The 27,818-nt window shown below is 42.3% G+C and overlaps 1 protein-coding gene across 3 annotated transcripts in view; it reads left to right on the top strand.

Annotated features, from left to right (window-relative positions):
* The window catches only part of FHIP1A (FHF complex subunit HOOK interacting protein 1A), a 260,100-nt gene that overhangs the window by 211,524 nt on the left and 20,758 nt on the right, over positions 1-27,818 (top strand). For all 3 annotated transcript variants that reach the window (XM_056562809.1, XM_056562813.1, XM_056562814.1), the window contains 3 exons: positions 15,958-16,125; positions 21,781-21,860; positions 23,331-23,506. In XM_056562809.1, the coding sequence (XP_056418784.1) occupies positions 15,958-16,125; positions 21,781-21,860; positions 23,331-23,506 (424 nt within the window). The remainder of the gene's footprint in view (positions 1-15,957; positions 16,126-21,780; positions 21,861-23,330; positions 23,507-27,818) is intronic.

The raw sequence follows: 27,818 nt of genomic DNA, 5'->3' as shown, positions 1-27,818 counted from the left end.
TCTATATGTTTTACTGAACACTTTATTGAAAAATAACTTGAAGGTAAAGCCTGCCTGTAAACTAGATATATCTTCCATTTAACAAGTAGAAGCAAGCGCTGTGCGGAGACTTGTTTTAGTGTCGGTAATATAGGGATGTTTTACTGTCTGTTATGGACTTAGTTTGCTGGGTGTGTGAATCAAAGGAATCACACACTTTGCTGAGCTGAAGAATTTTCGAGGTGTTTGAAATGCGACATCCCTCTAGCTCTGAGCAGTGCTAAGCCAAGGATCAAGCTGTCTGCGTGGAACATTCCTGACAATTTATTCCCATGCTATGTTTCCTGAATAAAACTCTGCTGTCTGCACAATACTGGTGACTGGATCTCTGAGAATTCCTTGTGCCTGATACTTTACAGTCTAATAATTGCACACTTCATATGGGTCATAGATGGATCACTGGGCTAAGCAGCTTTTGTATTACAAAGACTGGTCCAAGATTTCCCATGATCGATTAGATTTTTATTCCATTCAACAGAAGAGTTCTTATATACTTTATGTAATATAGATGGTGGCCAGGAATGTGAGATTAATCTATTCACTGCGCGCCCAGAAAAGGAAATAGTTATGCCTAGAAATGTGAAGGGTTAAAGTTAATCCTGCTGGCACTGCTACAATACTATTACTTCACAAAGGTATCATTTAAAGCTTCTGGCCCTAGTGCAAAACAGGGCCAAACATAGTGTAACTGAGCCACCACCTACCAAGTGCCATTAATAATACTGGTGTCTTCCTGTGTGGTGGAGTAGCCTCCAGCTCACAAAAAATACCTGGGTGAGGGGGCGACTGCTACCTACAGCAGGAATACTCTACACCCATTCTGCACTATAGCTAAGCCCCCTCCTTCAGTATTTATTTTTTTAGTACAGTTTTCCAGAAAACAGGAGCCAGCTATAGGTGTAATTAAACCAGCACCAACATGTGAGCAATATGTAAGGTTCTTATCAGACAAGTATTGCTTAAAAGCCTATTGGCATCTTTTTAGACATGTGCAATTCGGTTCGGCACGAATGTCAAATTTACCGAATTTTACCGTTTTCGTGCATTGGGGCCGTTTACGAATGCACGAAAGTTTTTTGGAATATTTCCGAATAGCACCGATAAAACGAATAGCAACATAACGAATGCATGCATTATTCTCCGAATGCATGCAGTAAAAAAACAAATGCATTCGTTATCCGAAAACAAAAGCATTAATTATTTAGCGAATGCATGCGGTAAAAAAACGAAAGTAAAGAATTCTTTCTAATTTTTTTTATTGTTCCTTGCGCTACACTGTTTCTGACTGTTAGTTACTGTTTTACTGTTACTAGGGGGCCTCCAGCTGTTGCAAAACTACAACACCCACCCAGCATGCGGCTGTCTGGGCATGCTGGGAGTTGATGTTTTGCAACAGCTGGAGGCATTCACGCAATGCTTTTTAATTCATTTTCAAATTCCGCTCGCTTTTGTCAGAAATGGGTTACCAGGTCAATGACATGCATAGTAATTGCCGTGGGAACATTTTTCATTCCTAAAACTGCAGGCTTAATTGGATAATTGCCGTGTAGAACGCCTAGGACACCAAACATTCTACACGGCAATTATCCAATTAAGTCTGTGGTTTTATGAATGAAAAATGTTCCCTCGGCAATTACTATGCATGTCATTGACCTCAATCACCCGACAATCAAACACATCGATCAAACACATCAATCATTCATACAGCATTCATTCATTTACTCATTCCTTCAACATTTCTTTATGTATTAATAATTTATTAATACATAATGTAATGTTGAATGAATAAGTAAATGAATGAATGAATGCTGTATGAATGATTGATGTGTTTGATCGTTGGGTGATTGAGGTCAATGACATGCATAGTAATTGCCGAGGGAACATTTTTCATTCATAAAACTGCAGGCTTAATTGGATAATTGCTGTGTAGAACGCTTAGGACACCAAACACTCTACACTGCAATTATCCAATTAAGTCTGCGGTTTTCTGAATGAAAAATGTTCCCATGGCAATTACTATGCATGTCATTGACCTGGTAACCCATTTCTGACAAAAGCCAGCGGAATTTGAAAATGAATTGAAAAGCATTGCGCGAATGCGTGTGTTTGCCAAAGTGTGCCTCCAGCTGTTGCAAAACTACAACTCCCAGCATGCCCAGACAGCCGCATGCTGGGTGGGTGTTGTAGTTTTGCAACAGTTTGATCGATGCGTTTGATTGTCGGGTGATTTATGTATAACATCATTGTTACGCCGAGCGCTCCGGGTCCCCGCTCCTCCCCGGAGCGCTCGCTACACTCTCGCTACTGCAGCGCTCCGGTCAGACCCACTGACCCGGTGCGCTGCGATACCGCCTCCAGCCGGGATGCGATTCGCGATGCGGGTGGCGCCCGCTCGCGATGCGCATCCCGGCTCCCGTACCTGACTCGCTCTCCGTCGGTCCTGTCCCGGCGCGCGCGGCCCCGCTCCCTAGGGCGCGCGCGCGCCGGGTCTCTGCGATTTAAAGGGCCACTGCGCCGCTGATTGGCGCAAGTGGTTCTAATCAGTGTGTTCACCTGTGCACTCCCTATGTATACCTCACTTCCCCTGCACTCCCTCGCCGGATCTTGTTGCCATTGTGCCAGTGAAAGCGTTCCTTGTGCGTTCCTAGCCTGTGTTCCAGACCTCCTGCCGTTGCCCCTGACTACGATCCTTGCTACCTGCCCCGACCTTCTGCTACGTCCGACCTTGCTTCTGTCTACTCCCTTGTACCGCGCCTATCTTCAGCAGTCAGAGAGGTTGAGCCGTTGCTAGTGGATACAACCTGGTCACTACCGCCGCAGCAAGACCATCCCGCTTTGCGGCGGGCTCTGGTGAAAACCAGTAGTGACTTAGAACCGGTCCACTAGCACGGTCCACGCCAATCCCTCTCTGGCACAGAGGATCCACCTCCTGCCAGCCGGCATCGTGACAGTAGATCCGGCCATGGATCCCGCTGAAGTCCCTCTGCCAGTTGTCGCCGACCTCACCACGGTGGTCGCCCAGCAGTCACAACAGATAGCGCAACAAGGCCACCAGCTGTCTCAACTGACCGTGATGCTACAGCAGCTACTACCACAGCTTCAGCAATCATCTCCTCCGCCAGCTCCTGCACCTCCTCCGCAGCGAGTGGCCGCTTCAGGCCTACGACTATCCTTGCCGGATAAATTTGATGGGGACTCTAAATTTTGCTGTGGCTTTCTTTCTCAATGTTCCCTGCACTTGGAGATGATGTCGGATGATGTCAGTTTCCTACTGAAAGGTCTAAGGTGGCTTTCGTAGTCAGCCTTCTGTCTGGAAAAGCTCTGTCATGGGCCACACCGCTCTGGGACCGCAATGACCCCGTCACTGCCTCTGTACACTCCTTCTTCTCGGAAATTCGAAGTGTCTTTGAGGAACCTGCCCGAGCCTCTTCTGCTGAGACTGCCCTGTTGAACCTGGTCCAGGGTAATTCTTCCGTTGGCGAGTACGCCGTACAATTCCGTACTCTTGCTTCTGAACTATCCTGGAATAATGAGGCCCTCTGCGCGACCTTTAAAAAAGGCCTATCCAGCAACATTAAAGATGTTCTGGCCGCACGAGAAATCCCTGCTAACCTACATGAACTCATTCATCTAGCCACTCGCATTGACATGCGTTTTTCCGAAAGGCGTCAGGAGCTCCGCCAGGATATGGACTTTGTTCGCACGAGGCGTTTTTTCTCCCCGGCTCCTCTCTCCTCTGGTCCCCTGCAATCCGTTCCTGTGCCTCCCGCCGTGGAGGCTATGCAGGTCGACCGGTCTCGCCTGACACCTCAAGAGAGGACACGACGCCGCATGGAGAATCTCTGCCTGTACTGTGCCGGTACCGAACACTTCCTGAAGGATTGTCCTATCCGTCCTCCCCGCCTGGAAAGACGTACGCTGACTCCGCACAAAGGTGAGACAGTCCTTGATGTCAACTCTGCTTCTCCACGTCTTACTGTGCCTGTGCGGATATCTGCCTCTACCTTCTCCTTCTCTACCATGGCCTTCTTGGATTCCGGATCTGCAGGAAATTTTATTTTGGCCTCTCTCATCAACAGGTTCAACATCCCGGTGACCAGTCTCGCCAGACCCCTCTACATCAATTGTGTTAACAATGAAAGATTGGACTGTACCATACGTTTCCGCACGGAGCCCCTCCTAATGTGCATCGGACCTCATCACGAGAAAATTGAGTTTTTGGTCCTCCCCAATTGCACTTCCGAAATTCTCCTCGGACTACCCTGGCTTCAACACCATTCCCCAACCCTGGATTGGTCCACTGGGGAGATCAAGAGTTGGGGTTCCTCTTGTTTCAAGGACTGCCTTAAACCGGTTCCCAGTTCTCCTTGCCGTGACCCTGTGGTTCCCCCTGTAACCGGTCTCCCTAAGGCCTATATGGACTTTGCGGATGTTTTTTGCAAAAAACAAGCTGAGACTCTACCTCCTCACAGGCCTTATGACTGTCCTATTGACCTCCTCCCGGGCACTACTCCACCCCGGGGCAGAATTTATCCTCTCTCTGCCCCAGAGACTCTTGCTATGTCTGAGTACATCCAGGAAAATTTAAAAAAGGGCTTTATCCGCAAATCCTCCTCTTCTGCCGGAGCCGGATTTTTCTTTGTGTCCAAAAAAGATGGCTCCCTACGTCCTTGCATTGACTACCGCGGTCTTAATAAAATCACGGTAAAGAACCGCTACCCCCTACCTCTCATCTCTGAACTCTTTGATCGCCTCCAAGGTGCCCACATCTTTACCAAACTGGACTTAAGAGGTGCTTATAATCTCATCCGCATCAGAGAGGGGGATGAATGGAAAACGGCATTTAACACTAGAGATGGACACTTTGAGTATCTGGTCATGCCCTTTGGCCTGTGCAACGCCCCTGCCGTCTTCCAAGACTTTGTTAATGAAATTTTTTGTGATCTCTTATATTCCTGTGTTGTTGTGTATCTGGACGATATCCTGATTTTTTCTGCCAACCTTGAAGAACACCGCCAGCATGTCCGCATGGTTCTTCAGAGACTTCGTGACAATCAACTTTATGCCAAAATGGAGAAATGTCTGTTTGAATGTCAATCTCTTCCTTTCCTAGGATACTTGGTCTCTGGCCAGGGACTACAAATGGATCCAGACAAACTCTCTGCCGTCTTAGATTGGCCACGCCCCTCCGGACTCCGTGCTATCCAACGTTTTTTGGGGTTCGCCAATTATTACAGACAATTTATTCCACATTTTTCTACCATTGTGGCTCCTATCGTGGCTTTAACCAAAAAGAATGCCAATCCTAAGTCATGGCCTCCTCAAGCGGAAGACGCCTTTAAACAGCTCAAGTCTGCCTTTTCTTCGGCTCCCGTGCTCTCCAGACCTGACCCATCTAAACCCTTCCTATTGGAGGTTGATGCCTCCTCAGTAGGAGCTGGAGCGGTCCTTCTACAAAAAAATTCTTCCGGGCATGCTGTTACTTGTGGTTTTTTTTCTAGGACCTTCTCTCCGGCGGAGAGGAACTACTCCATCGGGGATCGAGAGCTACTAGCCATTAAATTAGCACTTGAGGAATGGAGGCATCTGCTGGAGGGATCAAGATTTCCAGTTATTATTTACACCGATCACAAGAACCTCTCCTATCTCCAGTCTGCCCAACGGCTGAATCCTCGCCAGGCCAGGTGGTCTCTGTTCTTTGCCCGATTTAATTTTGAAATTCACTTTCGGCCTGCCGATAAGAACATTAGGGCCGATGCTCTCTCTCGTTCCTCGGATGCCTCGGAAGTAGAGCTCTCTCCGCAACACATCATTCCTCCTGACTGCCTGATCTCCACTTCTCCAGCCTCCATCAGGCAAACTCCTCCAGGGAAGACCTTCGTCTCTCCACGCCAACGCCTCGGAATCCTCAAATGGGGTCACTCCTCCCATCTCGCAGGTCATGCGGGCATCAAGAAATCCGTGCAACTCATCTCTCGTTTCTATTGGTGGCCGACTCTGGAGATTGATGTTGTGGATTTTGTGCGAGCCTGCACTGTCTGTGCCCGGGATAAGACTCCTCGCCAGAAGCCCGCTGGTCTTCTCCATCCTCTGCCTGTCCCCGAACAGCCTTGGTCTCTGATTGGTATGGACTTTATTACAGACTTACCCCCATCCCGTGGCAACACTGTTGTTTGGGTGGTCGTTGATCGATTCTCCAAGATGGCACATTTCATCCCTCTTCCTGGTCTCCCTTCAGCGCCTCAGTTGGCAAAACAATTTTTTGTACACATTTTTCGTCTTCACGGGTTGCCCACACAGATCGTCTCGGACAGAGTCGTCCAATTCGTGTCAAAATTCTGGAGGGCTCTCTGTCAACAACTCAAGATTAAATTAAACTTTTCTTCTGCCTATCATCCTCAATCCAATGGGCAAGTAGAAAGAATTAACCAGGTCCTGGGTGATTATTTACGGCATTTTGTTTCCTCCCGCCAGGATGACTGGGCAGATCTTCTACCATGGGCCGAATTCTCGTATAACTTCAGAGTCTCTGAATCTTCCTCCAAATCCCCATTTTTCGTGGTGTACGGCCGTCACCCTCTTCCCCCCCTCCCTACTCCCTTGCCCTCTGGTTTGCCCGCTGTGGATGAAATATCTCGTGATCTTTCCACCATATGGAAAGAGACCCAAAATTCTCTCTTACAGGCTTCATCACGCATGAAGAAGTTTGCTGATAAGAAAAGAAGAGCTCCCCCCATTTTTTCTCCTGGAGACAAGGTATGGCTCTCCGCTAAATATGTCCGCTTCCGTGTCCCTAGCTACAAATTGGGACCACGCTATCTTGGTCCTTTCAAAATTTTGTGCCAGATTAATCCTGTCTCTTACAAACTTCTTCTTCCTCCTTCTCTTCGTATTCCTAATGCCTTTCACGTTTCTCTTCTTAAACCACTCATCATCAACCGTTTCTCTCCCAAACTTGTTTCTCCCACTCCTGTTTCCGGCTCCTCGGACATCTTCTCCGTAAAGGAGATACTGGCCTCCAAGAAGGTCAGAGGGAAAACTTTTTTTTTGGTCGATTGGGAGGGTTGTGGTCCTGAAGAGAGATCCTGGGAACCTGAGGACAATATCCTAGACAAAAGTCTGCTCCTCAGGTTCTCAGGCTCTAAGAAGAGGGGGAGACCCAAGGGGGGGGTACTGTTACGCCGAGCGCTCCGGGTCCCCGCTCCTCCCCGGAGCGCTCGCTACACTCTCGCTACTGCAGCGCTCCGGTCAGACCCACTGACCCGGTGCGCTGCGATACCGCCTCCAGCCGGGATGCGATTCGCGATGCGGGTGGCGCCCGCTCGCGATGCGCATCCCGGCTCCCGTACCTGACTCGCTCTCCGTCGGTCCTGTCCCGGCGCGCGCGGCCCCGCTCCCTAGGGCGCGCGCGCGCCGGGTCTCTGCGATTTAAAGGGCCACTGCGCCGCTGATTGGCGCAAATGGTTCTAATCAGTGTGTTCACCTGTGCACTCCCTATGTATACCTCACTTCCCCTGCACTCCCTCGCCGGATCTTGTTGCCATTGTGCCAGTGAAAGCGTTCCTTGTGTGTTCCTAGCCTGTGTTCCAGACCTCCTGCCGTTGCCCCTGACTACGATCCTTGCTACCTGCCCCGACCTTCTGCTACGTCCGACCTTGCTTCTGTCTACTCCCTTGTACCGCGCCTATCTTCAGCAGTCAGAGAGGTTGAGCCGTTGCTAGTGGATACGACCTGGTCACTACCGCCGCAGCAAGACCATCCCGCTTTGCGGCGGGCTCTGGTGAAAACCAGTAGTGACTTAGAACCGGTCCACTAGCACGGTCCACGCCAATCCCTCTCTGGCACAGAGGATCCACCTCCTGCCAGCCGGCATCGTGACAATCATGTTATACATAAATCACCCGACAATCAAACACATCGATCAAACACATCAATCATTCATACAGCATTCATTCATTCATTCATTTACTCATTCATTCATTCAACATTACATTATGTATTAATATAAATCACATAAAATTATATTATCTTACCTGTCTTCCAATGTTCCGATCTCTGCGGCTGCCCTCTTTTCCTGCACACACTCCCAATAATGGTCCCCTGCTTAAAAAAGATTAACCTGAATGTACCCGAATACCGAATGTATATGAAAAATCATACCCACCCGAATACGAATGTATCCAAAAAAAATAAAACCCAGACACCCGAGTACCGAAACGAAAAAAAAAACGAAAATTTTCTTCTGCACATGTCTACATCTTTTCATCACTATTTTTATTGTTAATTTGTTTCCTAAGTACAAAATTAAGCAACTTTCTAAATAGTCTTTAATAAAAAATTAGAACAGATCTACGACCAGCACCTGGGTCTGTTTCTGACAGGATTTATGCTCCACCCTTGCCATAGAGTATTACAGATTGCAGCAGACAATAGTGTGGAGAGTTGGGAGAGCATACATGGAGATCAGCAAACAGCCTGTAGTTAGGAAGGAGAGTACCCAAAAGCAATTTGCAAGGAAGAATCACAGTGTAGAGAGAGAAAGCACACCACTAAAATGTGTAAAAAAAAAAAAAAAAATATATATATATATATATATATTTTTTATGTCAAAGGTGTGACTAGCCTTTAATACCACCGTTGCTTTTGCCCAAAAAACACCAAAGGTAAATAAAAAGAAAGCAAATAGAATGTAGGACCCCAGCTGTAGTTCTTCTAAAACTATAAAATAGGTCTGAATAGCAGTGTCAACAGTGATGTTTAATCCAAAGAGGTAGCTTACTAAGAGTGAGCAAGACAATAATGCTATGGTACATACTGTACATGTTCGATTCTCAACATGCCCCAGTTTAAAGTAAGGGTTAAACAGCATGCACTATTTATTGCTACAGAATTGTTTTGTATAATAATTGCTGTGTTTCTGTGCATCAGACATGCTACATGCTTCAATCCTACTAGAAGGTCAGTGTAAAAATATATTGGAACCACTAGGGACTTCATTCTGTGTTTTTGAAACCGGAAAGAATAAAATCCTACATTTACTGCATGAAAAGTGCTATTTTTTTATTTTTATTTTGTCTTCACATATACTATCTTAATAAAACGTTCACATAAGAGGTACTTAAAGGAGCACTCCAGGGGAAAACTTTTTTTTTTAATCAGCTGGTACCAAAAAGTTAAACAGATTTGTAAATTACTTCTATTAAAAAAATCTTAATCCTTCCAGTACTTATTAGCTGCTGAATACTACAGAGGAAATGGTTTTCTTTTTGGAACACAGCGCTCTCTGCTGACATCATGACCACACTGTTCTCTGCTGACACCTCTGTCCATTTTGTGAACTGTCCAGAGTAGGAGAAAATCCCCATAGAAAACATATGCTGTTCTGGACAGTTCCTAAAATGGACAGAGATGTCAGCAGAGAGCACTGTGGTCATGATGTCAGCAGAGAGCACTGTGTTCCAAAAAGAAAAGAATTTCCTCTGTAGTATTCAGCAGCTAAAAAGTACTGGAAGGAGTAATATTTTTTTTTTATAGAAGTAATTTACAAATCTGCTTAACTTTCTGGCACCAGTTGATTTAAAAAAAAAAAATAAGTTTTCAACCGGAGTACCCCTTTAACTTGTTTTCTCTGTACTGAGCACAATTTCCAGTTTCCTGTAAAATGCAGATAAACAAGTGGCTATGGAAATAATAAGGGAAATTTAAAACTGTTTGCTGTTGCCCAATCTAACCAATCATAGTGTGGCTTAAAGGGAATCTGTTGCTAGGATTTTTCTGCTTTATCTGAGGTAGTGACAGCATTCCTTAAATAGGGCAGCATAAACCTGGTGTCATGTCCGTTTATCTGTATTTTGAATTTTCTGCTTTGGGTCCTGTTCAGACATTAGGTTTGTGTCTGAACAGTTTCCTTGTTAATTCTCCCTGGTTTGGGAAGAGTTATTGCTTCCAGCCTATGGGATCCTGGTTGGGTTATTTAGACCCTAGCTCTGCTGGAGCTCTCTGCTGGTAATTAGATCTGTACTCTGACCAAGTCTTGTTTATGATGAAACTTAGCTATGTTTGTCTGAGCACATATCCTGAGTTTTAACCATGGCTTACATGTCCTGTTTAACCTCTTGGGAACTCAGGGCATATGTATATGCCCTGAATCCCTGATCCTTAAGAACTAAGGGCGTACCTGTATGCCCTGAGTATTTCCGGTCCCCGCCACTCGTTGGGCAGGGACCGAACCGGGATGCCTTCTGAAATAATTTAGCAGGCATCCTGTGACCACGCCTGTCGGCGATCGCCAATCTGTGGCAATTCTGGGTCAATCGGGTCCCCGGTGACCCAGAAAAAAAGGATGATAGGGGCCGTCCGAGACGGCCCCTATCACCCTTTAGCAGCAGGAGTGAGGTGGCACTGGTGCCAGCTCACGATCGTCTTAATTCGTCGGCCGTTACCGGACAACAAATCAGGATTCCTGCTGTGGGGGCGTCCTGTAATGGCATCCACTCCGCCATATTCAGGAGGGCAAGAGTGGTTGCCGGGAGTCACTACCTGGCATGGGACCCCCAATCCCCGGCATCGGCAGTGGGACCAAGGCCCCATGGAACAGAGACAGCGGCGGCAGGATTTTCACAAGAGGTAAAAGGAAAAATCACCCCCAAAATTTATAACACAATTTCTCCGAAATTGAGTACGAAAAATACCCATTATGTGGGCGTAAAATGCTCTGCAGGCTCACAACAAGGCTCAGGAGTGAGAGTGCACTATGGCCCACATTTATCATTGCCTTTAGACTGTTTTTTGTGTCTAAAAAAGGGGCAAAAAAGGCGCAAGCAGGGTTTTTGCCCCTTTTTGTTTACACATTTCTGCTGATTTTGAGTTGCAATCCACTGATTTTGGCAATAGACATGATATAGAAGGGATTTATCATTGCCCCTTTTTGAAAAAAGGAGCAAAAAAAGGCGCAAAGCCACTGAAAAGTCTCTAAAACTACACCAACCCAGACATGGTGTAGCTTATTGGTGTATGTGTAGGCAGAAATTTCTGAAAATGTGGACCTGCACAAAATTTATCAAAGCTCTTTTACCTTTTAATAAATTTGGTGCTCCTACACATTATCAGCACACAAAAAAAAGGTGTAAAAAAATGCTTCACTTGCACTGCAATGATAAATGTGGGCCTATGTACATTTGAGGCCTAAATTGGTGGTTTGCCCAGGGGTGGCTGATTTTACATTGGTTCTGACATAAACGCAAAAAAATAAATACCCACATGTGACCCTATTTTGGAAACTAAACCCCTCACGGAACATAACAAGGGGTATAGTGAGCCTTAAGACCCCGCAGGTGTTTGACAAATTTTCATTAAAGTTGGATATGAAAATAACATTGAAAAAAAAAATCACTAAAGTGCTGGTGTTACCCTAAATTTTTCATTTTCACTAGGAAAAATAGGAAAAGAGCCCCCAAAAATGTGTAACCCCATTTATTCTGAGTAAGAACATAGCCCATATGTGGATGTAAAGTGCTCTATGGGCGAACTACAATGCTCAGAAGAGAAGGAGCACCATTGGACTTTTGGAGAGAAAATTTTACTGAAATTGAAGGCCACGTGTGTTTTCAAAGCCCCCATGGTGCCAGAACAATTATACCCCCCCCCCACATGTGACCCCGTTTTGGATACTAAACCTTTCACGTAATGTAATAAGGGGTAAAATGAGCATTTACGCACCACAGGTGTCTGACAGATTTTTGGAACAGTGGTCCATTAAAATGAAAAATGTAATTTTTCATTTGCACAGCCTACTGTTCCAAAGATCTGTCAAACCCCAGAGGGGTGCAAATGCTCACTGCACCTCTTATTAAATTCTGTGAGGGGTGTGGTTTCCAAAATGGGGTCACATATGGGGGGGTCCACTTTTCTGGTACCATGGGGGCTTTGTAAACGCACATGGCCCCCGACTTCTATTCCAAACAAATTCTCTCTCCAAAAGCTCAATGGCGCTCCTTCTCTTCTGAGCATTGTAGCGCTCCTGAATAGCACTTGACATCCACACATGAGGTATTTCCATACCCCTTGTAAAAAAAAATTAATTTGGGGAAAAAAACTGCATTTTAGTGAAAAAAAATGTTTTGTGCATTTACACATCTGACTTTCACGAAAAGTCATCAAACAGCTGTGGGGTGTTAAGGCTCACTGTACTCCTTGTTACGTGCCTTGAGGGGTGTAGTTCCAAAGTAGTATGCCATGTGGGTTTTTTTTCTTGCTGTTCTGGCACCATAGGGGCTTCCTAAATGTGACATGCCCCCCAAAACCATTTCAGCAAAATTCACTCTCCAAAATCCCATTGTGGCTCCTTCCATTCTGAGCCTTTTAGTGCACCCACAGAGCACTTTACATCCACATATAAGGTATTTCCTTACTCGAGAGAAATTGGGTTAAAACATTTTGGGGGATATCTCTCCTTTTACCCCTTAAAAAATGGCTCTACAAGAACATGCGAGTGTAAAAAATGAAGATTTTGAATTTTTTCATTCACTTTGCTGCTATTCCTGTGAAACACCTAAAGGGTTAACAAACTTTCTGAATGCCATTTTGAACACTTTGAGGGGTGCAGTTTCTATAATGGGGTAATTTATCGGGTATTTCTCACAGAAAGACACCTGAAATCCACTTCAAAATTAACTGGTCCCTGAAATTTTGCATTTTTTGTGAAATTTTTAAAAATTGCTGCCATACTTTGAAGTAAAAACATATCAACTTTATGATGCAAACATAAAGTAGACATATTGGCCCTTATTTACTAAGAGTGGAGTGCAGGTTTCTTTGTGGGTTTTAATTCCTTACAATTTATTTTCCAAAGTTTTACTAAGGTTTCCCTACATTTTCCACTTTCCCTTAGTAAATATGTATTTTTTTTGTGTGAAAATGTCTTCAACATGCCCCTTTTCCGAGACCACGCCCCATTTTCCTGGCAGCCACACCCCTTTTCCAGGTTTTCTTAGCAAAATGGAGACTTAGTCGGGTTTTTACAATTCTGGCGCAAATTCTGGGGCAGACAGAATTTCTGGCGTAATGCGACAGAATCTGGCGCACAACCCGACAAAACATGTCGGGTTTGCAATAGTAAATGAGGGCCATTGTATTTGTGAATCAATATATAATTTATTTGGAATGTCAATTTTCCTTACAAGCAGCAAGTTTCAAAGTTAGAAAAATGCAACATTTTCAAAGTGACTACAAGAATTTACCACTATGTTAAATTAGAATATGTCACGAAAAAATTATCTCGGACTCAGAATAAAAGGTACAAGCATCCCAGAGTTATTCATGCATAAAATGACAGTGGTCAGAATTGCAAAAAAGGGCTGCATCCTTAAAGGGGTTATCCACCATATGATTAGTTTTATTCTTTATTACATTATTTTATTTAAAAAATGGAAAAAGGGGGGTGATTTTAACTTTTAATAGGGAAGGGACTTTTGTTAACTTTTGTTTTTGCACAGTTTTTTTTTTTTGCCCATAGGGGGCTACAACATGCAATCTTCTGATTGCATACACTGATCAATGCTATGCCATAGCATGGCATTGATCAGTGTTCTTGGTGTTCTGCTGCTCCTGCCTATTTAGTATAGGACCATTTGGTAATTCTCAGATTGAAGGGAGAATTTATTTTATAGGTTTGTCATGTGAAATGCAGGCTTTCTGGCTGTGAATGTTGTATTTGCAGTAGAGAAAGTTTTACTGATGGGAAAGCATATACTACATGTTATATATGATAAAAATAGAGGCTTGACCACGTGTCAGCTCCTCATCTGTTCCAGGATTCCAGCCCTCTATAGTGGTAAGACACTAGAGCTTGCAATATCATACATGAAATTTGCTAGTAAAAATATTAATATGACAATGGCTCAGACTTACTATGGTTGTTGCGCCAAAAGTTTGAACCCTGATGTGCCAATACCTGTTGCATGTTTATTTGCCAGCATTGATAAAGTGGGCATGGCAATGGGCATGGTACTAATAAAAAAATGGGCATGGTTCTAATAAAAAAAAATGGGCATGGTACTAATAAAAAAAATGGGCATGGCACTAATAAAAAAAATGGGCATGACACAAACAAATTGTAGGTTACTTGGTTAATTCACAAAATCATGCGACACAAAATTGGCGCAAATTTTGTGGCAAGCTACACCTTGAGAAAGGTAGTGTACAGAAACATGCTAAAACGGCAGAATTAATGATTAGCAGTCAGACATCTCTAATGTATGGACAAACATATTCCAGAATAGTAAATACAACAAATAAACTCGGCATGTCAGACACTCCGATACGAATAGTATATTCCCCTCCATTTGGTCACATGATGATAAAGGCTACTTAACATTGGATTCAAAGGAATAACACATTTGTCAGTACTGCTGTAAGTATGACCGTTTATGTAAAATAGGCACCAAATCGATCAAAATAACTAAAAACACTTTGAAATCTCCAGTATGGATATATTATGGGAGGAGTCTCACTTCTACAGTGCTAAAATCTATAGGTGCTAGGACCGAGAAAACATGCGCCGCAGTCCGCCACAGAAATTCTGCAGTATGCACATTGCAGCAGAAGCCCCTTGAAGAAAATGGGAGGCTGCTGCACAGAATTTCCGAGTGAAAGTTCTCTGCTCAGAAATTCTGTAGTATGAATGGGCCCTATTATTATTGCTTCATGATCTATCATTACTTCATGTTCAAAACCAAAAGCATCAAAGGAAGATTAATTAAAAAAATCATTAAAATGGTGCAAGCTATACATTAGACCGCTACAATACTGTTGCCTGAGTAATAATGTTCCTAGCTCATACTGACCTGCTTTGGTCTATGCTTCAGATTATATAAAATTGTAAAGTGGCTGGTTTTCTCTCTCCAGACTTTGGCTTAGTATCTTGTACTATATACCAACTGTTATAGGAGGCAACTTTTAAGATCCTTGGGGGAGATTTATCAAAACCTGTGCAAAGGAAAAGTTGCTTAATTGCCCATAGCAACCAATCAGATTGTTTCTTTCATTTTGCAGAGGCCTTGTTAAAGGGGTACTCCGGTGGAAAACAATTATTTTTTTTCTTTATTTTTTTCAACTTTTTTCATTTGTAAATTATTTCTATTAAAAAATCTTAATCCTTCCATTACTTATCAGCTGCTGTATAGTACACAGGAAGTTATTTTCTTTTTGAATTTCTTTTCAGTCTGACCACAGTGCTCTCTGCTGACGCCTCTGTCCATGTCAGGAATTGTCTATAGCAGTGTTTCCCAACTAGGGTGCCTCAGATGTTGCAAAACTACAACTCCCAGCATGCCTGGACAGTCAAAGGCAGCTTTTGGCTGTCCGGGCATGCTGGGAGTTGTCGTTTTGCAACACCTGGAGGCACCCTGGTTGGGAAACACTGGTCTAGAGTAGGAACAAAGCAAACCTTTCCTGCTCTGGACAGTTCCTGACATGGACAGAGGTGTCAGCAGAGAGCACTGTGGTCAGACTGAAAATAAATTTAAAAAAAGAAAAGAACTTCCTGTGGAGCATACAGCAGATGATAAGTGCTGGAAGGAATAATGTTTTTAAATAGAAGTAATTTACAAATCTGTTTAACTTTCTGGCACCAGTTGATTTAAAAAAAGGTTGTTTTCCACCGGAGTACCCCTTTAAAAATTAAAGAAGTGAGCTGATTGGTTGCTATGGGCAACTGGGCAACTTTTCCTCTGGACAGCTATTTATAAATCTCCCCCCTTGTTCTCACCCAATCCTTTGTGTTTAATGGCCCACTACAGGATTTGGCAGGACCGGATATTGTAGAGACATTACAAGGCCTTCAGAAAAAAGGCTTCCTTGGATCAAAGTAAATTTGCCTTAATTTATAAATCCTATTTACCTGTGTGCATTTTATTCCAGGTGACAGTGGAGGAGGTGATGACCACAACTGCATATCTGGACCTTTTCCTAAGAAGCGTTTCAGAACCAGCATTGCTTAAGAATTTTCTCCGCTTTATTCTCATCTACCAGCATGAAAATGTCCAGATTCTTGATACACTGGTCAGCCGAATCAACACTCCATTTCGGGTATAACATAGCTTTATGGATGTGTGATTTCTTAAAAATAATGTTCAGAAATTGTAAGGCTAGGTTTCCCACAGGTGTTTTTTAGGCATTGTTTTTTAACGTATAAGTCCTTCCTTTACATTTTTCATTCCTCTTGAATACATTTCCGGCTTTGGTTCAATAACTGCAGTAGCAATTTTTTCAAAAATTGCCTAAAAAACACCTTTGTGGAAATCTAGACTAATGGAAATTTGGGTGTTACAAGAACTGTGGATCCCCTGACCCCACATGGATGGGGGTAGTAAAAAGAAGGTAATATAAAAAAATAAATTAAGGCGCCTGGATGTATGTACATCTCTGTCTCTACTGATGCCTACTTGTCTGTTTCCTATTTATTGCATGTCCACTGTATATGCCATATGTGTCAGAAAACAAAAGCAAACAGCTTCCATCACTTAAAGGGGTACCCCGGTGGAAAACATTTATTTTATTTTTTTTAAATCAACTATTGCCAGAAAGTTAAACAGATTTATAAATGACTTCTATTAAAAAATCTTGATCATTCCAGTACTTTTTAGCAGCTGTATTCTACAGGGGAAATTCTTTGCTTTTTGAATTTCTTTTTTGTCTTGTCCACCATGCTCTCTGCTGACACATGATGCCTGTATCAGGAACTGTCCAGAGCAGGAGAAAATCCCCAGTGCAAACCTATGCTACTCTGGACAGTTCCTGATAGGGCAGCAGGAGTCAGCAGAGAGCACTGTGGACAAGAGAAAAAATAAATTCAAAAAGCAAAGAATTTCCTCTACAGCTGCTAATAGGTACTGGTAGGATAAAGATTTTTTAATAGAAGTAATTTACAAATCTGTTTAACTTCCTGGCACCAGTTAATAAAAAAAAAAAAAAAAAGTTTTCCACCGGAGTACTCCTTTAACCCCTTAAGGACGCAGGACGTAAATGTACGTCCTGGTGAAGTGGTACTTAACGCACCAGGACGTACATTTACATCCTAAGCATAACCGCGGGCATCGGAGCGATGCCCGTGTCATGCGCGGCTGATCCCGGCTGCTGATCGCAGCCAGGGACCCGCCGGCAATGGCCGACGCCCGCGATCTCGCGGGCATCCGCCATTAACCCCTCAGGTGCCGGGATCAATACAGATCCCGGCATCTGCGGCAGTTCGCGATTTAAATGAACGATCGGATCGCCCGCAGCGCTGCTGCGGGGATCCGATCATTCATAACGCCGCACGGAGGTCCCCTCTCTTTCCTCCGTGCGGCTCCCGGCGTCTCCTGCTCTGGTCTGTGATCGAGCAGACCAGAGCAGGAGATGACCGATAATACTGATCTGTTCTATGTCCTATACATAGAACAGATCAGTATTAGCAATCATGGTATTGCTATGAATAGTCCCCTATGGGGACTATTCAAGTGTAAAAAAAAATGTAAAAAAATGTATGAAAAATCCCCTCCCCCAATAAAAAAGTAAAACGTCCGTTTTTTCCTATTTTACCCCCAAAAAGCGTAAAAAACATTTTTTATAGACATATTTGGTATCGCCGCGTGCATAAATGTCCGAACTATTAAAATAAAATGTTAATGATCCCGTACGGTGAACGGCGTGAACGAAAAAAAATAAAAAAAAGTTCAAAATTCCTACTTTTTTAATACATTTTATTAAAAAAAAATAATAAAAAATGTATTAAAGGTTTTTTATATGCAAATGTGGTATAAAAAAAAAGTACAGATCATGGCGCAAAAAATGAGCCCCCATACCGCCACTTATACGGAAAAATAAAAAAGTTAGAGGTCATCAAAATAAAGGGATTATAAACGTACTAATTTGGTTAAAAAGTTTGTGATTTTTTTTAAGTGCAACAATAATATAAAAGTATGTAATAATGGGTATCATTTTAATCATATTGACCCTCAGAATAAAGAACACATGTCATTTTTACCATAAATTGTATGGCGTGAAAACAAAACCTTCCAAAATTAGCAAAATTGCGTTTTTCATTTTAATTTCCCTACAAAAATAGTGTTTTTTGGTTGCGCCATACATTTTATGATATAATGAGTGATGTCATTACAAAGGACAACTGGTCGCGCAAAAAACAAGCCCTCATACTAGTCTGTGGATGAAAATATAAAAGAGTTATGATTTTTAGAAGGCGAGGAGGAAAAAATGAAAACGTAAAAATTTAATTGTCTGAGTCCTTAAGGCCAAAATGGGCTGAGTCCTTAAGGGGTTAAAGGGGTTGTCGAGGATTTGAAAAATGCTGATTCTTTTTTTGCACAAACAGCACCACTCATGTTTACAGGTTATGTGTAGCACTGCAGCTTAGTCTTTCACTTGAATAGCACTGTGCTGCAATACCAGACACAACCTGTGGACAGGAATGGTGCTGTTTTTGCAAGAAATAATCAATGTATTTCTAATCCTGGACAACCCCATTGAGATGGAAATGCAGTCATAATTTAATATAGTACTTTTATGGAAGAGAGATCTTATGGGCCTCTAAGGGACCATACACATGGCAGAATTTTTAAGTGGAATCCAGCATAACAATTCAGCTCAGAAATTTTGGTACAGCAGACTCCTATTGTTTTTCATGATCTTCTGCTGCATCATGCACACAGCAGAATTTCCATGGCAGTTCAAATTCTGGAATCGTTTCGGATATGCATTGCCATCTATGAAGATGATGCATTTCTGAGCAATCCTAGCCCCGACTAATTCAGTCAGCACCTACCGCACACAGAATGTAAGCCTGGCTATTTTGCCATGTGAACGGGCTCTTAGACTTCTGGGCCCAGGTGCAACCTCATTCTCTATAGTTACATCAGAAGGGTAGCTGCTGTTACCTTAGAGATTCCCTCCAGGCTACAATGCCCTGGTACAACTTTACAGTGTACTAACCTTATAGATACACCTCTGATTTATACTCACCCAGGCAGTAACCAGAATATATGCACCCCTGCAGATCTGACCCCTCCCTCCTGCATTTTATGCTTATACTGTGTTCATAATGCTTATAATGTGCGTGAGCCTTAAAATCTGTGTATTTCTTTCATTTTAACATAACAAATAGCAGTTTCAAATCTACATTATTATTATTTTTTGTGTTTGTACATTTCTCTTTCGCTTATGTGTCATATGCTTTGATGCCAAATTGTCCCTAAGGCTATGTTCACACTACTGTTTGTGGTTCCGTTGTGACCCTCTGTCAGCAGGTCCTTCACTGTAGATGGCAATGCTATTCTTGCTGTCAAAACAACAGAGACCTTAGATGAACCCTGATGGACTCCATTATAAGTCAATGCAGTCCATTGTACAGCAGATATTGCACAACAGCAAGGCTACCTTTATAAATGCTAGTAGTGGCACAGATGTGAACAGAGCCTTAAATGGGTACTCCACCCCTAGACATCTTATCCCCTATCCAACGGATTGGGGATAAGATGTCTGATTGCGGGACCCCCGCAATATAGCATGCGGCATGCACCCACCTGTTTCTGCTCCGGAAGCGCCATAGGTGGTCTGGGTCCCGACCACCGGAACGGAAGTCTGTGATGTCACGACTCCACCCCGTGTGTCGTCACGCCCCGTCCCCTCAATGTAAGTCTATGGGAGGGGGCGTGACGGCCGTCACGCCCCCTCCCACAGACTTGCATTGAGGGGACTATTGAGGGTACCCCTTTAACCTTTCTCATCTTGCATGTGTCAGTTTCCAGCTACAATTATAACAAAAAAATTTACAAGTTTCTGTTCTTATCTACCAACCGACCCCCCCCCCCCCTCCAATCTGACCCAATCTAAATCAGATGTAATACATGCTGCACTTCTTTGACACAAAACACGACATCCCTTCGAATTATATTGTCTGCTTTACCGATGATTCTGTTGTCTTCTTATTTATTTTTAAATTGGTACAAAACAAAATGCAGCAATAAACAGAAGTGTGAATGGAATTTCTTGTTCCACTCATTTATAATATCCAGTAAAACAAGCATTTACTACAATGCCTACAAAAGGATAGAATAATACAGAAGAATATTGTGATAGTTTTTCTGCGGTGTTGGCTAAATTCCATTATGTTTTCTACTTGTACTGTAGATAGCGTTATACATTTAATACTCAGAGCACGAACACTGTGATGTGCATCTATTTTAATCATAGCACCTCAGTGGTTTTTTACCTTAGCTTAGAAGGTGAAGAGTGAAAGTGCAGATAAAAGGAAGTCAAATGGATATTGGAACCAGAATCCCATTGTTAATTAAGAACTTGCTGCGAGCGGTGCGTGCCTGTAATCCATATCCCGGCACGGTCTGTGCTGCTGCCAGTGCCTATTGTAATACAGATGGCCTTGTTATTGAACTGTTCTACAGTCTAATACAGTACTGGTTCAGATTGTGAAGCTCTGTACCTAAATATTAAATCATCATATATGCTATAAACTATGCTGCCATATCAACCAAACCAATGAGCTGTTAAATCCAAACACACATCTCAGAATAATAAAGGAGTGTCAAGCTAGTGCAGCTCATTTTAGTACATATTATCGTAACAAAATACAGAACTGGAAGGATTTCTTTCCAATATTTTCATATTTAGATTAGATGGCACTATTTTTTTATAATGCTTTTACTGCATTCCCACAGCAAATTGAAGTTCCGAAAATTTCTGACACCAAATTATCCCCAAATCCACATCTCAAATACGTGCTGATTTTGATACCAAATTTTTTTTAAATCTCCAAAAGATTTCAGTAAAAGAATACATGCAGAAATGCGCATTCAGAACTATTGAACCAGGGGAGATAAGCAACTTAGAAACATTAAAATAAATTTACATTGGCAGATTTTATTATATATACACCTTCATGCTTATATTTAAAGGGAATCTGTCAGTTCTATTTCATGATCTAAGGCCCCTTTTACATCATAAATTCATCCGTTTTAAAGACCCGTTATAATGTTCCATTATGAAAACCCTTAAAATCGGCCGTTAAACGGCTGTTACAAAATCCCATTATAGTCTATGGGATTTTTACATTATCCGTCTTAACCTTTCATAGCCAATTATTAATACCGGACGTTATTTTGTGATGGGAGAAAGAACGGAAGAAATAGTGCATGCATTATTTCTCCCGTTACCTTCTCCCCTCACAAAATAACATCCGTTATTAATAACGGGCTATGAAAGGTTAAGACGGATAATGTAAAAATCCCATGGACTATAATGGGATTTTGTAACGACCATTTAACGTCTGATTTTAATGGCTTTGTTAACAGGTAATTATAATGGATCTTTAAAATGGATAATTCTATAGTGTGAAAGCAGCCAAAGCTGAAGACATTGGCACATAGCTGAGATAGGGAGATAACATAGATGATACATCATTTATATTACCTGTATCAATCCTACAGAGGGAGGGGAGGGGGAGGGAGGAGGCATGCACACTGCAGCTTAGCCCTCTATGACTCTTGAACTTGGAAGGAAAACATTAAAACTTTGTAAACAGCCGTCAGCTAAGAGACAGGTATCATTTCTTTTATCTACCTATCCGCTATTTGCCCATGTCTTGAGCACAGATCAGAGCTGACAGATTCCCTTTAAATGACAATGTGCCTGATAAACCTATTGAGTAGCTTATTTTACTTATTTCTCCTCTAGTTGTGTGTGGTGTCCTTAGCAATGTTTCGAACCCTTATTGGCTTTCATTGTGAAGATGTGATGTTACAGCTTCTCTTAAGGTAATGCTTTATATTGTGTTATTTATTCATTCATTCATTTTTAAAGAAATTCTCACAAAGACCACTCCTTTATAAAGAGAACACACATTGATCTGCTTTTTTCACCCCGCTTCCTTTGAGCAGCTGTTATTTCCGATTAAAAAATAATAAGAACATAGGTGTCCCAAATGCAAACATTCTTGATGAACATTATAGAGATGCCCATGCACTTGCCTCATACCATGTGTTCTTTGATAGTACATATTATGATACAAGCACTGGCATATATGTAGATCTAGAGGGTTATACTGAAGTAAAAAAAATGCATTTTATGTAGTCTTCACAGAAACATAGTTTTTAGGATTGTAAAGACCAGAATTGAAAATGTGAATGTATTAACATTAATCAAAGACTGACTTTATTTAGTGCTTGAGCCGTAGCGTTCCCCCAGGAGTGAGCCTCAGGTTTCTGCACCTTTATATGTGCTACATCATCATCTTCCTACTGTTAACAGAGTCTGTGTTTAATAACTTAAATCTTCTTTTTATGTATAACACCAACTGGATGTAAAATATGCTCGGTGGTACACAGCAAGCTTAGCCCTCGGTTTGTACAGTAGCTGGTAAAATAACACTGTTGGAGCTAGAAAAGAATGACCCAATTCAACCCAAAATATTGATATGATATCAGCAAATGTTTATTAGGCAGAAGTTTTACCTTAATTAAAGTTTAGGAATATTATAATTACATCTCCTATATATTAATAACCAAATTACCAAAGTAGTCACTGGCAGTTTATCAGTTGATCCCCAGACACTTCACTCAAAAGTCGCATAAACCCATCAATCTTGGTGGGGCCAGTGAGATCGTATAAACTGTATGGCGGTATCACGACTTCAGCTATTGAAGGTGTATGGCCATCTTATCATGCAGAGGTTATGCTTTTAATTATAGATAAGCTTCTCCATATCCTTTTCCTTCAATCAATAGGTATTGCTGACTCTTCTCATAACCCATATACTGACCAATTCCCAATACCATCCCTCATGTCAGTTGGGTTATTCCCATTTGCCAGCCACATATTTCCATTATATTGGTGTCAATTTAACAACTGTTAACCACAATGTCATTAATTTTGTACCCCCACTTATTGCCTCTGCACAATCTTCTTCAGCCATTTTGTTACACGTGAGGGGCTTTTTGCAGCTGCTCACATGTAACTTTCCTTTTTGTGTGCTGCATAGGGGGAGTAACTTCCTACTTAGCAGACACAACCTCTGACAGACAGAGATGGACAACATATATATAGTGCTGTTCATTTCTTATTTACAAAAATCATCGCTGTATATGTTATGGTATCACTATAAAGTATATCAGATTTTCTGTAAACACTACTTTGGATTTATTTATAAAAGTATCATTTATTACTCTAGAGGGTATACAAAATATAGTATTGTGGTAAGGAATGACAAAATGTTCTTAATATTTCAGGTATCTTTTGCCATGTAATCACATAATGGTTAGCCAGCGAAGTGCAGTAAAAGAAAGAGACTGCTATTCAGCTGCAAAATTTTTGGCCTTAACTCCCAACTGCTGTTCTAACACTACAGCTGATGGAGAGGACTTGGAGAAAAATTATATAATGCTGTTAAAATTCAAACAAAAAGGTAAAAATTCTGCTTTCCACTCTAGATAACCAGTATGTACTCACCAAATTGTGACAATATCAATTGCTAACCAGATCCATGGAATTTTGCTATGAGATTCAGTTTTAAAATGGTATCTTTGGAATGGAAGAGGACTAAAGTTACAAAACTGTCTTAGGGAGGTTTCCATGATCACTTATAACAAATGGCCATCTGTATGATCCGTGATCAGCAGGACGATGTTTGTATGCATTGCTGTACTGCAACACAACAATGGGGTTTTGCTACAATACTAGGCCCAATTAAAAGTGCTGCAATGGTCCAGAGACAGTTCATGGCACCATCATTCAGCTGTTGGGGGTCATGGAGGTCTAACCCCCACTCATCACAGATTGATTGTAATCAATATTTTCCCCAGAAAACCCCTTTAAGAGTCTATTCACATGGCAGAATTTCCACTCATCCTCCCCAATTCCGCTTCCGCTTGTGTGGATTTGTGCTAAATTGGTGCGGAATTGATATGGAATCCAAGCGGAAATTCTGCAAAAGTGTGAATGGGAGTGTGGATACTCCTATAGAAGTGTATTGGTCTTTTATTTGCGGAGAAATTCTGCCGTGTGAATAGACCCGAACTGTTTCATATGTTCTCTTGCAGGAATTTTCCAGGGAAACCTATTGATCCCCCTATTCACAAAATAGGTCATTACTAGCTGATTGTTGGGGTGCCAACACACAGCACTTCCATTGATTGGCACAGCCCCATGGTGCCCAGATGTAAACAGAGTACGGAACCAGAAGCCCTGGCTCTATACATTGTGTAGTGGTGGCACTAGGTTACTGCAGCGGTGCCACCACTGCACGATGTACAAAACCATGGCTTCTAGCGCCATACATTGTTTATATCTAGGAGCCACAGCTATACCGACCAGCTGATTGGCTGTAGTATAAACAGAAGAGAGATAGATATCCGGCACTGCCCGCTATGAGCGTGTGTAAATGGTGGGGCTACACTCACTGAAATGTACGTGGGAGTCCGGCAGCTGATGTAGTGCTCCTACGTGAACAGCATGCTTAAAACATAAGTCAGAGTAAAGTACAAGTGCACTCACAGTTTTACTGCTCAATCTGTATCTTGCTTTATTCCATCAATGTAACAGACATCACGGTAACACAAGGATAGACTCCCGACCTGCAGTGCGCAGAGCAGAGATTAGCAGGGACATCTCACCTGGGATACGGCGGCCGTTTCACGCCACCGTAGTCCAGGTGAAATATCCCTGTTAATCTCCGCTCTGCACTCTGCACGTCGGGAGCCTGTCCTTGTGTTACCGTGATGTCTGTTACATTGATGGAATAAAGCAAGATACAGATTGAGCAGTAAAACTGTGAGTGCACTTGTACTTTACTCTGACTGATTTATGATTGGCTGTAGTGCCAGGTGTCTGCACTTTATCAGCTTTTGATGGTCTATGTTGAGAATTTACCCTTTTTAATATATCCGTATTGTAGTCAAATCCTTAACATACTTTTATGTGTAGAAAACTAAGAAGAATGATGTTCTCTAAAGTTTATTTTCCCATAGATTTTAATAACCTGTCATTTCTGTGCATAAAGCATAGCTAAAACTCCCACAACATGTAACAAAACAGATTATTTCAATAATGTGTCACCCAATGTATCCTCTAGACATCTATTTCGAAAAGCGAGCAAAATCTTTTCTTTTTATGTATCTCTTAACAAAATACATAAAGTCTAACAATCTTGGCCTCGAATGGTTCTTTTCAATAGCACAGATTAAATGGCTGCCCTGTTTGTTATCTGCAGAGTGTGTGTGCATTGCAGTGTAACTTTCCTAAGGTTAAAAGGATCAGGATTCAGAACAATGGCAATAATAACTTTCCAGTTTACAATCATTCGGATGTCAGGAGAGCATTTACCTTAGAGGAAGATGTTCATGGTGACAGGTAGCGCATTTCCTTCATGGACTATGAGCTGGAAAAATGGCGTGATGCTTATAGGTGAAGTATGTGTGCACTGGAACAGGGTGACTGAAAACCCAGAGATACCGGTACTTAAAATTACAAGGATACTTCTTTATGTTTTAGATTGATCCGTGAGGAATTCCATTAAAATATCTGAAAATATATCTATCTATATATATTATTATTATTATTATTTTTTTTTTTTTTATTACTTCTACTTTCAACTTTGCTAATATTTATCTTTATTTTTGGGTCATTTTATGACCTTTAGTCTATTCGTAAGCAACAATGCTTTTATATTTTTGCTTATTTCCTGTTAGCAGATTACAATACATTGTGCAAGCATTCAGATACAGTTAGTTGTCAGCTCAGGTATATTATGCTGGCTGTAAAGGAAACAATTATCATTAATGACAATGGTCCTGAAAGCAATATGTTCCCAAATCTGCTCAGTTGGGTGGAACACTAATGGAACATGCTTCAAAACTCTTTTTTCTCAGTCCTTAGTGGTAAAATGCAACAGCCATAAATTTTGGTTTACTACCCGTATATACTCGAGTATAAGCCGGCCCGAATATAAGCCAAGGCCCCTAATTTCACCCCAAAAACCCAGGAAAAGTTATTGACTCGACTATAAGCCTAGGGTGGGAAATACATCATCCCCCCCATGTCATCATCCAGACCCCGTCATTAACACCCCTGTCATCATCACTCTGTCATCATCCCCCCCCTTCATCATCAATGCCTGTCATCATCACCCTGTCATCATGCCCCCTCCTTCATCATCACCCTGTCATCATCCCCCCTCCTTCATCATCACCCTGTCATCATCCCCCCCTTCATCATCCCCCCCTGTCATCATCCAGACCACTGTCATCATTCCCCCCCCCATATCATCACCGCCTGTCAATCCCTTAATCAGTGGTCTTCAACTTGCGGGCCTCCAGATGTTGCAAAATTACAGCTCCCAGCATGCCCGGACAGCCATCGGCTGTCCGGGCATGCTGGGAGTTGTAGTTTTGAAACACCTGGAGGTCCGCAGGTTGAAGACCACTGCGGCCTTCATCATCATCCAGACCCCCCTTTAATTTTGTACTTACCTCCCCTCGGTGGGAAGGAAGGGTGAGCTGGTCCGGGCCATCTATGCTGCAGGGACCGTCCGGTGGGGAGGGTTAGTCGTTTCGGGCAGCCCATCTTCACCGGGAAGCCCTCTTCTCCGCTCCGGGCCCGGCCCCGGACTAGTGACGTTGCCTTGACGACGACGCACAGGGACGTTCATGCGCACGGATGTCCCTGTACGTCGTCCTAACCCTCCCCACCGGACAGTCCCTGCAGCATAGATGGCCCGGAACAGCTCACCCTTCCTTCCCACCGAGGGGAGGTGCATAGAAAGCTAAAGGGGGGGGGGGCTTGCTGGGACTTGTAGTTTTGCAACGTCTGGAGGTCCGCAGGTTGAAGACCACTGAGAAGGGATTGACATTGGGAGAGTTCACTCGAGTATAAGCCGAGGGGGGCGTTTTCAGCACGAAAAATCGTGCTGAAAAACTCGGCTTATACTCGAGTATATACGGTAATAACTATCATCCCTTATTATGATTGATTTTCCATGTTCACATGTTTCATTCCATGTATGCCTCTTTGCTGAAAGCATTCTGATTTTCAAGAAATGAGGCTGATTATTAAATCATAGCCAGACCTTTACATTTTCAGCCAGCTGCAAAGAATTGCAAAGTTATTCGACATTTCGGTTACATTTGTATTGTAAAATGCTGTTAAAAATTTTAGTTACACCTTGGAGACAAATGTACAATATTGGAAATAAGAAAATACAATGTACATGACAAATAATACAAAAGCAATGGGACAGTTCAATCCACTGAAGAATATTTACGGCATATAATTTACTAGTTTTTATTCAATTTGGACAACAAAGGTCTCTGCTGGGAAGGTACACCAGTGTGTAGATTCCTTTAAGCGGTTGTCTGAATAATTTATATATTTCCCCGCTCTTTGGGATTGTGCTTAAAGGGGTACTACCGTGCAAAACTTTTTATTTTAATTTTTTTTTATCAACTGGTGCCAGAAAGTTAAACAGATTTGTAAATTACTTCTATTAAAAAAATCTTAATTCTTCCAGTACTTTTTAGGGACTGTATAATACAGAGGAAATGCTCATCTTTTTGGATTTCTCTTATGTCACGACCACAGTGCTCTCTGCTGACCTCTGCTGTTCATTTTAAGAACTGTCCAGAGTAGGAGAAAATCCCCATAGCAAACATATGCTGCTCTGGACAGTTCCTAAAATGGACAGCAGAGGTCAGCAGAGAGCACTGTGGTCGTGACATAAGATA

This window comes from Hyla sarda, chromosome 1, assembly GCF_029499605.1.
Source record: "Hyla sarda isolate aHylSar1 chromosome 1, aHylSar1.hap1, whole genome shotgun sequence".
In the NCBI taxonomy this organism is placed as follows: Eukaryota; Metazoa; Chordata; class Amphibia; order Anura; family Hylidae; genus Hyla; species Hyla sarda.
Note: the sequence above shows the minus strand (reverse complement) of the source record. Positions and strands in the feature narration are given on the sequence as shown.